General features: G+C 37.1%; 1 protein-coding gene across 2 annotated transcripts in view; it reads left to right on the top strand.

Moving 5' to 3' along the window:
• The window catches only part of LOC136863973 (titin), a 982,878-nt gene that overhangs the window by 864,009 nt on the left and 105,527 nt on the right, over nt 1–13,342 (top strand). For both annotated transcript variants that reach the window (XM_067140442.2, XM_067140441.2), the window contains one exon: nt 5,390–5,604. In XM_067140442.2, coding sequence (XP_066996543.2) covers nt 5,390–5,604 — 215 coding nt within the window. The remainder of the gene's footprint in view (nt 1–5,389; nt 5,605–13,342) is intronic.

The following is a 13,342-nucleotide window of genomic DNA, read 5'->3' as shown; positions in this document are numbered from 1 at the left end:
GTATGTATAATTATTGATTTCATACATGCACATTATAGATTTCATATGTGCAAGATGAAACCTTTTCCTTCCTGCTCCTTTTCCTCTTATCTTGCCTCTTACCATCACTACTGGGTTGCTCTTCTCCTCACTTATTTTCATTCCCCATTCTTCATTTTCTCCATCTGCTGCCTTGAGGTGCGCATGGACTTCCATTTAATCCTCTGCAAATTGCCCAATGTCTTGCTACCTGCTATTTCACCAGACCATCATCATTTTTCCAGTGGGGCCGATGACCTTCGATGTTAGGCCCCTTAAAACAACAAGCATCATCATCATCATCATCATTTTCCAGCTCCAGTTTCCTGGGTGTGGTGAAGGAGCGCTCACCACTTCTTCCTGTCAAAGTATAGTTTCTGTTCCTCTATGTCTTCCTACTTGATATTCCTCTTGCTGACCTCCGATTTCACTGTGTTTATCCATCTATTCCTTGGCCTCTCAACTGTCCTCTCCTCTTTCACTTCTGTTAAATTAATTCCTTGCTGTTCTTGTTCCGTCCATCCTCATAACATGTCCAAACTGTTGTAGCCTGTGTCTTCCTAAAAACTTGGTAACAGGTATTTTGATGCCAACCTCTTTCCTGTTCGCCTCATTTCTAATATTGTCCTTCCTCGTCTTTTGGTTCACTGTTCTGATGAATTTCATTTCTGTTGACTGTATTTTACTAGTAGCCTTGCTATGTAGGGTACATGTTCCGAGTCCATTTGTGAGAATTGGAATGAAGTAGGTATAAAACATGGTCAGTTTTGCTTTCTGGGATATTTTATCATCCCAGAGTAGATTTCTAACTTGAAAATAAAATTGAGAAGCTTTCTGTGTCCTGTTAAGTATTTCTTAGTGTACTTTGTTATCTTTTGAAGTGATACTTCCAAGGTATTTGAAGTTAGAAACAGACTGCAATAGAGTTCCCTCCAGGAAAAGGTTTAAATCTGTGCCTTTCCTGTTGGTTGCCATTCCACCAGACCATCTGCAGAAATATAACCCTCCAGTGCACATGCAGAGCACAATAATGATTCACTATTTTTAGTGTGTGCATTACTAAGCACTAGTATACAGGTGACCTTGATACTCTCTGTACCTTCCTGTCATGTTCCTCTGCAATTTATCAATCAGCCTCAAGCTTTGTTTAACAACAATGTGATTTTCTAAACACTCTGAAAAAGTGTAGCGGCGTACAGTACATGCAAATAGACGAGAATAATTACATGAGCAGGAGAGGAATAACACAGAGGGGAAGAGCGATGCAGTAGAAGCAGGCAAAAATATGGTGATGAAATAAACATGCATAGGAGAGTGCAAGCAAGGATCACCATGTTCGGCTAATATACTCTCCTTTTGACAAGTGCACTGAATCAGTTTAGTCATTTCAAGTTAATCAATATAACTGGAGTCTCAGCACATCCTCATGAAAAGGAATTCCCTTTTTTGTTAACAAGGACATAATTTCTCTTCTCTTGGAGTTTGATGTTAGAGCATGGTTAGCTACTTGTAGTAAGGAGCATTACCCATAATGAGGGCGGTTTGGTAGTAAACTCGGCATTAATCTCTCCCTGAGCCTCTTTTTATAATTTTTGAAATCAATGTCATTGTCATTCTGGCCAGATCTAGATCTTAGGTAGGCATTCGGTACAAAACCGCCCTCCCCGTCAGTATGGATTATGATAATTTTGTTTCCTTTTGAAACAGGATTAAATTAACCCTATAGTGAATTATCACTCCAACCTTACGGTGCCGTGTGGGATGTGTTGTGTGAATGTAAGTTTCATCCATAGAGATAATTTGACAACACTCCTTCCTGTACTTCTGGGTACTTCTTACATAAGCAATATTTTTGTCCCTGATACTGCTTTGTTCCTGTAGAACTTTTTTGGTTATATTTTGCCTTTTTCCACCAAAATCTTAGAATGCGAAGAATTTTACAGAATTGATTTGTTTATAGAAATCTGTAATTTTGTGAATTTTCTTTTAAGTGAGTATTGTTTCTCTGTAACATAGAAATTATTTACAACATGGTGAAAAACTATCTAAAATGGCCTTCCCTTTCTTCTTGGCATTTCCTAATGAGGTGTTGAAAATCATGAGAATTCACCTGCCAGGATACTCTCCATTTCATTCTTGATTCACCGGATAGATATACACGACATGCCAGTTGCTTTGACCACTCATTTTAGTGTGGATTTTAGTTTCAATGGATAAGGAAGTACAGCTCCATTCACAGGTCTGACTATGAAGAACTTTTCCCTTTAACTTGCATTGTACTGGTGGTATTTTCAACTCTGAATGTGTTCCTAAAGAGTGTTAGTGTCTCTGTATTGTCAAAGTATTCCAATTAGTTCCTCCACGACAGAACAGTTTTTTCTTGCCTTATTCAGACTGTGCTGTTAGAAGTACATGCAGTAATAGAATCTGACTATTAACTAAATGAACCTTTTTCAGAAAACTGTAAACAGTTGCATAGTCCTAAAGATGAATATATCTTCTGTATCATACTCTCATTATTTCTGTGTGCGTTGTAAAAAGATTTTAGTAAATATAATGACATACGTTGACATGTTTCATTTAAACCAAAATATGATGGAATACCTTATTTTATGTAGTGCCATACATAAATCTAATTGTGGAGTACAGCAGTGCTCCGTGCATGTATCACGTTAGGATTAGAGGCGTGTGATCTGGATTTATAAGGAAGGGAGGCCTTTTTTATTATCGGATCGGCTTAGAATGCACCCAGTTTCTTGCTGCCTGTTATTTTGAAGTTTATGAATGAGACATATGTTCCTTGCAATATATGTGCTATATGTGACTAAATAATAATATTAATTAAAAATTGGTGTAATAACAAACTATCAGAAAAGTATCAAGCTCATGTACTGTACAGTAGAATTGTTCAACAGGTCTAGACTATTAATGACTTTTGAGTATTGAAAGTATTCGATCTCTGATGATGATGATCTCATTAAATAAAGACAGTGCATATGGACTTGACTAAAACGGATTTTACCTGCAAGATTGAAATGGTGTTTGAAAGTACCCAGAGGACTGAGAAATTTAAATACCTGGGCAAGATCCTTACTTCCAATGGCAGTGAAAAAGAATCAGTAGGAGAAGGAGCAAAGAGGTTGAAAATGGCCTTTAAACTGTGCCATTATACTTACAGGTCCAGATTGATCTCCTTCCAGGCAAAATTAAGGCTCTTCTGCTTGTAGTCAGGTCAGAATGCCTCTACACTGCAGAGATACTAGCTGAAATAAATGATCCCACAATTGAGAAAAGAGGAGGAATTTTTTCAGAAAAATTCTCGGACTGAAGAAATTGAAGAAAGGTTTTACATTTTATTAAGGTCCAATAGGGAACTGTATGAGAGAACAGAGAAGACTACCACCACAATCAGAAGGGGGAGGCTGACCTATCACGGACACCTAAAGAAAATGAGCCTGGATGGAAGGTCACATAGAATACTCGCTTTTCAGGAGAAATTGAAAACTCATCTCCGTTGGTTGAAATAAGTACATGAAGATATAAAAGGAGTCATAAACTGCAATGAAATTCAAGACAGAACCATCTTCAGGAAGAATCCAGAGAGACATCCTGCTAAACCGCACAATGTCTCAGTGGAAGAACAACAGCTGAGATTGAAGAATTTTTGGCTACATGTATGAGTCATAAGTCCAGAGACTGGTTTGATGCAACTCTCCATGCCACCCTATCCTATGCTAACATTCTCATTTCTACATAACTGCTGCATCTTACATCTGCTGTAATCTGCTTCTCATATTCATACCTTGGTCTACCCCTACCGTTCTTACCACCTACTCTTCCCTCAAAAACCAACTGAATAGGTCCTGGGTGTCTTCCTATCATTCTACCCCTTCTTCTTATCACATTTAGCCAAATCGATCTCCTCTCACCAATTCGATTCATTACCTCTTCATTCATGATGTGATCTATCCATCTCACTTTCAGCATTCTTCTGTAACACCACATTTCAAAATCTTCTAGTCTCTTTGTTTCTGAGCTAGTTATCATCCATGTTTGACTACATTGTAAAGAAACTTGTGCAAGCCTCTGGCTGTATTGATATAATAATAATAATAATAATAATAATAATAATAATAATAATAATAATAATAATAATAATAATAATAATAATAATAAAAATAATAATAATAATAATAATAATAATAATAATAAACAGTGTTCTCCCTAGGACCTTTTTAATGGACACACTGCCCTGCTGTTTTTACAGACCGCCCGGCTAACATAACGTAGATACGTGTTAGTTACATATTTGAGTCATTAGGGGTTCCAAATTAGAATGTAAATACTGTACAACTATTTAATTAAATTATAAGTCTACATTATTGTCAGAATAATTGCATCAATTACATCAGAATTCAAATGTTCTGCTTGATTATCACGAAGTGTTGTGTGCGAGCGGTATTAGCGTGGAATCGCATGCTGGCACTCGAATCCACCCACGGTCACGAACCGAGTAGTAAGCGCTGGTGTTATACGACTGTGAACAAACAGTAGAATGCTAGTCGTTCAAAATACTCCGTTTTGTCTACTTTGTGATAACACCAAAATAGTTCAATTTTGGCATTAAAATTATTAATGCCTTGAGGGGACTAAATTGAAATTTCATCATATTCACATTTTTTACTTAGTATTCCCCACCTGGTTACCCATTCCTGCCACCCAGCTGACAAAATTTTCAGGGGAGAACACTGACGATGATAATAATAATAATAATATTAATAATAATAATAATAATAATAATAATAATAATAATAATAATAATAATAATAATAATAATAATAATAATAATAATAATAATAATGTGGAAGATAAATTGCATAATAGACCACATCTGTAGACATTTTATGTCATTTTCTGAACGTAATGTTTTTTGGCAGTTGATTGCAAACAAGATGTCCAGTTAAACTATCTGTACTGTAATCAACCAAATAAAATTTCATCACTGCGGTGAACAAGATTTAGGATGTCTGATATAGGTAGTAGTAAGATGTCTGTCATTTCTTACATGTTTTGTATGTATTTACCTTGATATTGGTAATCAGTCTGAATATGGATAACAGAAATCTTTTTCTAAATGTTCATTAGTTCCTTTAAGTTCTTTTTCTACCTTACTGCTCCTTAGCCTATATAAAAGGAAACTTATACATTTTTGTACATACATTTGTTAATTATCTTACCCTTAATTGATTGAAATACTTTCAAACACTGCCTAATCATTCATCAATCCTTTTGATTTGAAATATATTTTCATATGATAATTACTATGAAGACAGTTTTGATATGAAATACATAATAACACCTTTGTTTGCAGCTATTGGAGATACAGAACCAGCAACCAGAGTCCAGTCACTCACAGTTGCAGAAATGCCATCTGGAACTGCTCCGAAATTTAATAAGCTTTTAACTGATGTTCTTGCTTCTGAAGGTGACAAAGTAGTTTTAGAATGTTCTGTAAATGGAGACCCAAAGCCTGACATCAAGTGGTTCTTGAACAATAAGGAAGTTGTGGATGTTAAACTAAAGCAAGTAAGTATCAATTCATAAAAGTAACTGTTACATTTGATATTTCTTATTACATTAATGTGCAATTAAAGAAAAGTAAACTGGAGGTAGTGCAGCTCTTTTCAGGCACACCCTCAATGGATGTGAACTGCATGTACTGTTTCAACCACATACCAATCCTCCTGCTATTCATAAATGTCTGACAGTATTGGGAATGGTACCCGGACCTCTGAGGACCTCGGCTAAAGTGCTGAATGTTGCGATGCAGGGACAGACAATGTGCAATCACTTATAATGATATTGACTCCAGACTGGAAAAAATCAAGAATTAGATTCTGTGGGTAGCGTCTCCTTAGATTTGTCTTCCTCAAATAGATCACTGTATGTGAAATATTACAGAAATGCTGGCTAGGTTTTCAATCTATATAATTTGTTCAAGTAAAAAAAAAAAAAATAGGCAGTGAGCTCTGTAAAAATTTCCTTGAAGTGGATATTTAATAGTCCATTGTAAATTATTCTTGACAGTATAAGTTACTCGATGCTATGTGACAGTGTCAGGTTACTTATGTCATGCAGGCCAGGAAAAATTCAGTGCTATACCAATTCCTGTGGCATTTTTTGTTGTTTGGTAAGACAGTCAGTTATAGTGTTGAGTTGGTGTAATGTGAAAATGACATTGTGATAACACAATCTTCCTTTGAGCAGCAGGATGCTGTAATACAGGCCCATTGATAGTCACAGCAGACTGATTGCCATAGTTTGAGATCATGTATCATGAAAAGCTTTCCACAAGAATTCCTTAGGATTCCCTGAAGACCATAAAAGTGAGTAGGATGATACAAGATCCTGGCAGTTGCACATTGCCATCACCTTGACATTTCTTGAACAGGTTGATAGAACCATGAAGGGAGATCATATGGTTACAAAACATTCCCTGGAGCAGGAATTCAGGGTTCAGAATGTGCTTGAGTGGTTTTCAGATGCACAAACAAGTAGTTGAGTGGGCCTTTCTCAACAGTACTTAATGCTGTATCACACTGAAGTGTTTTTCTTCTTCCGAATAGCGACATGGGACAAAACTGTATATCATTTCTTCTAACTGAAAAGTAAACAAAACACCATGCTATAGAAGCATCATATATATCCTTCATGAAAATCATTCAAAGTTCTGCCACGATCAATGAAAAGGACATTAATCCTTTTTTTCAATACTAATCAGATTTCTCCAGCAAAGGCCTGCAGCAAACAGTGCAACATACTGTCAGACACTGTAAAAACTGAATAGATGCATAAAGAACAAATGGTCAGAACGTCACTGTTGTTGTGTAATAATTTTGGGCCACAGTTTCTCAGGAAATGGTCATGTTTCTGAGCAAATTATGGCTGGAGATCCTGGAACACTAAATGCACAAACTAACCGTAACATCCTGTGATTTCTTCTTGTTTGGGACAATCAGTCAGACACCAATGATCTGCATTTAGCGCTATCTCCCAGGTGGCAGATTCCATATCAATTGTTTACCTAGCCTTTCCTTAAATGTTTTCAAAGAACTTGGAAATTTATTAAACATTTCCCTTGATAAATTATTCCAATTCCTTACTCCTTGTCCTATAAGTGAATATTTGCCCCCATTTGTCCTCTTGAATTCCAACTTTATCTCCATAATATGTTCTTTCCTACTTTTAAAAGCTCCAGTCAAGATCATTCATCTACTAATGTCATTCCATGCCATCTCTCCACTGACAGCTTGGAACATACCACTTAATCTTGAAAAATAATTTTCATTTCCATGTTGATGTTAATTACTTCAGAACTACTTTAAAGTGATGTTCCACCAAATCAACACTTGTTATATACTGAACTAAATTTGTTACACTAGAGGACCAGTCTCAACTCATCATGGAGTCATCTTCAGCTCAAATATTAAAATCAAGATCCATTATACAATGACATGCATACATATAAAAAGTTAGAATAAAATATCATATATTTCATAATATCAAACTGTAAAGGGTTCAGGAAAATAATTGCTCACGTCCTGTGTCTGATTTAAAAATTCATTTTGAAAATAACTAATGTTACACATAAATAAATTATGCTGCAGTAAGACTGAAATTCTTTCTTGTAGAACTCTTAACACTGCTGTGAACTGTGCATATATTTGTCTTTTCTGGTATATATTAAACTAATATCAAATGGGCCTTGTTTAAAAAGTTCTGTCTAATCTTGGCAATATATTGATGTTTTCGAAGGGAACATACTTTAAGGTGATTATTGCTTGTTATTATGACGTTATGTGCGGAGAACCATTAAGCTTGTGAAGTTTGATGCCTATTATACAACTTGTGTTGAAAATATGTGAATGTCTGTAAATAAAAAAGAACAAAAATGAAAGTGAGCCTTTATAAAAGATCACAGCACTGAGTGTAGAAGCTATTTGACCGTACTTACTCCCTTTCTCGCTCATTTTCCTACCACTGAAAGTGTCAGCACTGAGCTCGATAGCTGCAGTCGCTGAAATGCGGCCAGTATCCAGAAATCGGGAGATAGTGGGTTCAAGCCCCACTGTCGGCAGCCCTGAAGATGGTTTTCCGTGGTTTTCCATTTTCACACCAGGCAAATGCCGGGGCTTTACCTTAATTAAGGCCACGCCCGATTCCTTCCAATTCCTAGGCCTTTCCTATCCCATCTTCGCCATAAGACCTATCTATGTCGGTGGGACGTAAAGCAACTTGTAAAAAAAAAAAAAAAGTGTTAGCTGTAATTTGCTTGTTTGTTTTGGTGCAGAGCTTGTATCTCGGTGAGTCTGGAGTCGGTGTAGGGGAAGGAGGAGGAGCATTGTTTGGACTAGGAGGAGAGGCTCGAGGGAATTGCAAGCTGGAGAGTACATAACTATGTTCTTTAATATATTTTCATGACGAAGGGGTAAACCATTTTGTACAAGGTATTAACTTTATCTAGTGGTTCATTTAAATTATGATTAGAATTGGTTTTTTGGTCCAGAAATATGAAAGTCTTCTGTAGTATTGAGTAGGGACCCCTTATGTATCTTTTAAATATTTGTAAATTTTGACAAATATCGGAAAAGTTATGACCAGAATCCTTCATGTGTTGCCCCACAGCTGAGAAATGATTATGTGTCATTGGATTTATGTGCTCAATATATATTGCATATTAAAAGTTTGTCCGCAAGACTGAGTTGCTCAGACGGTTGAGGCGCTGGCCTTCTGACCCCAACGTGGCAGGTTCAATCCTGGCTCACCCTTGTGGTATTTGAAGGTGCTAAAATACATCAGCCTCGTTTAGGTAGATTTACTGACACATAAAAGAACTCATGCAGGACTAAATTCTGTCACCTTGGCATCTCCATAAACCATAAAAGTAGTTAGTGTGATGTAAAGCAAATAACATTATTATTACTTCTTCTTCTTCTTCTTATTTTTGTTTCAGCCATCTATGGGCTGCGATTACGCAACTTCCATTGCTTTCTCAAGTTCTTTCTCCTTCCTCTTTCGCCAGTAATCCCTCATCCGTTGGCTTGCTCGTGTTCGTTCTTCAGCCGAGAATACTCTATTCTTCCTCATTTTCTCATCAGCTAGGTCCTTCACTTCCGCAACTCTCTGCCTGAAGATTTTTCTGTTTGTTATATCTTCTGACGTGATTCCACATTTTTCTAAATCTCTTGGTGGACTTCTTTTACCCATGGGACTTATGTCTTCCTGTTCCCTTGGAAGGTGAGGATGCTGTTGGCGAGTCTCTCTGATCCCATCCTTTTAATATGTCCGCAGAAAATCAATCTCCTCTTTTTCATTGTGGTGTTGGTGTTTTCAAATTGTTGGTATAGTTCCTGGTTTGGTCTCATGTGAAATGTAAACTTGTCTGATGATTTTCTGGGTCCAACAATCTTTCTAAGAAACCTCCTTTCTTTCTTTTCCAAATCTGAAAGTCCCTTCGTGGCTATTGTCTCAGCTGCGTATAAACATTCAAGTTTGACTATCATGCTGTAGTGCTTGAATTTGGCCTGGTAGGAGAGTGACTTAGATTTGTAGGTGTTCTGACATAATCTAAATGCAGTTTCCATTTTTATTGCACATTCTTGAATTGCTTCTTTCTAATTCATGTTTGGAGTCAAAATCTCTCCTAGGTACTTAAATTTTGTAGCTCTTTTGATGTCACCGTACTTCGTCCTCATTGTCCAGGTTGGGTCAGTGGTATTTTTGTTCATGTACTCTGTCTTCTCGAAAGATATTTGCAATCCTGTTTTGTTTGCTGTTTCTTTGAGGACTTCAGTCTGCTTAGTTGCAATTTGCAAATTCTCTGCAAAAAAGACTATATCATCTGCAAATGCGAGGCATTCAAATTTAAGCCCAGTTCTCTTGTGACCTAATCTTTGGAAAGTTGAACTTGCTCATTTCGTTTCGCCATTCCCTGATAACTCTCTCTAAAACACAGTTGAACAAAATTGGATAGAGTCCATCTCCTTGTCTCACACCTGCTTTGATTTCAAAGGGCTCTGACAGTTCTCCTAAAAATTTTACCTGCGATTGTGTGTTATTTAGTGTTTGATGAATCAGGGTTGTTGTCTTAAGCACTTCCATTAGTGTGACCCGGTCTATTGATTCGTATGCTTTTTTGAAATCCACTAATGTCATTATCACTTTCTTGTCTGCTGCTAATGTCTTAGTTTTTATTAAGGTCTTGATGGTAAAAATCTGTTCTGCACATGACCGCTCCTTTCGTAAGCCAACTTGACATTCTACTAATTGTTTATCTATGTGTTCTTCTATCCTATGCTTGAGTGGTATAGAAAGTATCTTGTAGGCTACTATTATAAAAAATTCATCCTGTTTGCCCAATCTAAGTCGCTGGACGTGTAGGACATTGTAGTCTATAGATCCCAGAATTATTAAATCTGTTGTTTTTATTGATCAAAGTTGAATTATAAAAATGTGCAAAATTAATATTAGTTGTTCTGAAAGTTATCTTTATGTCAAACGTCTTAAACATGTTGGTGATTTGATTAATGTTATTGGAAATAGAACTGAAGGATACGAAAGGGTGATTGGTAAATGTAGGGAAGATATGGAAACTAATGGAAATGGGAAGCGTTTGTTGGACTTCTGCGCTAGTCTGGGTCTAGCAGTTACGAATACATTCTTCAAGCATAAGGCTATTCACCGCTACACATGGGAGGCTAGGGTACCAAATCCATAATAGACTATATCTTAACAGACTTCGAATTCAGGAAATCTGTTAAGGTTGTATGAGTTTTCTGGGGATATTTCTATGATACAGGTCACTATTTGATCTGTATTGAACTAAGTATCTCTAGGACTAGGATAGAGAAAGTGAAATCTGTCTGCAAACGAATAAGGATAGAAAATCTACAGGACGAGGAAATTAGACGGAAAAACATGGATATGATTAGTGAGAAGTTTCGAACAGTAGACAATAAGCAGGTTCAGGATATAGAAAGTGAATGGGTGGCATACAGGGATGTTGTAGTAGAAACAGGAAGGGAATGCCTAGGAACAACTGTTTGTAAAGATGGGAAAAGGAGAACGTCTTGATGGAATGATGAAGTGAGAGCAGCATGTAAACGTAAAAAGAAGGCTTATCAGAAATGGCTCCAAACAAGGGCCGAGGCAGACAGGGATTTGTACATAGATGTAAGAAACAGAGCAAAACAAATAGTTGTTGAATCCAAAAAGAAGTTGTGGGAAGATTTTGGTAATAACCTGGAAAGGCTAGGTCAAGCAGCAGGGAAACCTTTTTGGACAGTAATAAAGAATCTTAGGAAGGGAGGGAAAAAGGAAATGAACAGCGTTTTGAGTAATTCAGGTGAACTCATAATAGATCCCAGGGAATCACTGGAGAGGTGGAAGGAATATTTTGAACATCTTCTCAACATAAAAGGAAATCTTCTTGGTGGTGTTGCGAACAGCCAAGCTCATGGGCAGGAGGAAAATGATGTTGGTGAAATTACGCTTGAGGAAGTGGAAAGGATGGTAAATAAACTCCATTTTCATAAAGCAGCAGGAGTAGATGAAATTAGACCTGAAATGGTGAAATATAGTGGGAAGGCAGGGATGAAATGGCTTGAGAGAGTAGTAAGATTAGCGTGGAGTATTGGTAAGGTACCTCCGGACTGGATAAAAGCAGTAATCGCACCTATCTATAAGCAAGGGAACAGGAAGAATTGCAACAACTATCGAGGTATTTCTTTGATTAGTATACCAGGCAAAGTATTCACTGACATCTTGGAAGGGAGGGTGCGATCAGTGGTTCAGAGGAAGTTGGATGAAAATCAGTGTGGTTTCAGACCGCAGAGGGGCTGTCAGGATCAGATTTCCAGTATGCGCCAGGTAATTGAAAAAAACTACGAGAGGAATAGGCAGTTGTGTTTATGTTTCGTAGATGTAGAGAAAGCATATGAGTGGGTACCGAGGGAAAAGATGTTCACCATACTGGAGGACTATGGAATTAAAAGTAGGTTATTAAAATCAATCAAAGGCATTTATGTTGACAATTGGGCTTCAGTGAGAATTGATGGTAGAATGAGTTCTTGGTTCAGGGTACTTACAGGGGTTAGACAAAGCTGTAATCCTTCACCTTTGCTGTTCGTAGTTTACATTGATCATCTGCTGAAATGTATAAAATGGCAGGGAAGGATTCAGTTAGGTGGAAATTTGGTAAGCATTCTGGCCTATGCTGACGACTTGGTCTTAATGGCAGATTGTGTCGAAAGCCTGCAGTCAAATATCTTGGAACTTGAAAATAGGTGCAATGAGTATGGAATGAAAATTAGCCTTTAGAAGACTAAATTGATGTTATTAGTAAGAAATCAACAGAAATGAATGTCAAATTGGTGAAACAAAGCTAGAACAGGTCGATAATTTCAAGTATTTAGGCTGTGTGTTCTCCCAGGATGGTAATATAGTAAGTGAGATTGAGTCAAGGTGTAGTAAAGCTAATGCAGTAAGCTCGCAGTTGTGATCAACAGTACTTTGTAAGAAGGAAGTCAGTTCCCAGACGAAACTATCTTTACATCGGTGTGTTTTCAGACCAACTTTGCTATACGGGAGCAAAAACTGGGTGGAGTCAGTATATCGTATTCATAAGTTAGAAGTAACAGACATGAAAGTAGCGAGAATGATTGCTGGTACAAAGAGGTGGGAACAATGGCAGGAGGATACTCGGAATGTGTAGATAAAGGCTAATTTAGGAATGAACTCGATGGATGAAGCTGTATGCATAAACCGGCTTCGGTGGTGGGATCATGTGAGGCAAATGGAGGAGGATAGGTTACCTTGGAGAATAATGGACTCTGTTATGGAGGGTAAGAGAAGTAGAGGGAGACCAAGATGACAATGGTTAGACTCAGTTTCTAACGATTTAAAGATAAAAGGTATAGAACTCAGTGAGGCCACAGCACTAGTTGCAAATAGAGGACTGTGGAAACGTTTAGTAAATCCACAGAAGCTTGCAGACTGAACGCTGAAAGGCATAATAGTCTATAATGATAATGTATGTATGTATGTATGTATGTATGTATGTATGTATGTATGTATGTATGTATGTATGTATGTATGTTATAGGTTGATGTTGCCTACTCTCTTTTGTGTTTAGTTTCCTTGATTAAACTTGATTTTGACATGTGTTTTATTTTGAAAATTAATTTATCAACACAATCCCTGCTATATCCATTCCTTTTGGCAATTAAATGAACAGCGTCTTGTTCTTCTTTCTGATTGCAGGAGA

Source organism: Anabrus simplex, chromosome 2 (genome assembly GCF_040414725.1).
Source record: "Anabrus simplex isolate iqAnaSimp1 chromosome 2, ASM4041472v1, whole genome shotgun sequence".
Classification (NCBI taxonomy): Eukaryota; Metazoa; Arthropoda; class Insecta; order Orthoptera; family Tettigoniidae; genus Anabrus; species Anabrus simplex.
This window is presented reverse-complemented; position numbering and strand designations above follow the sequence as displayed.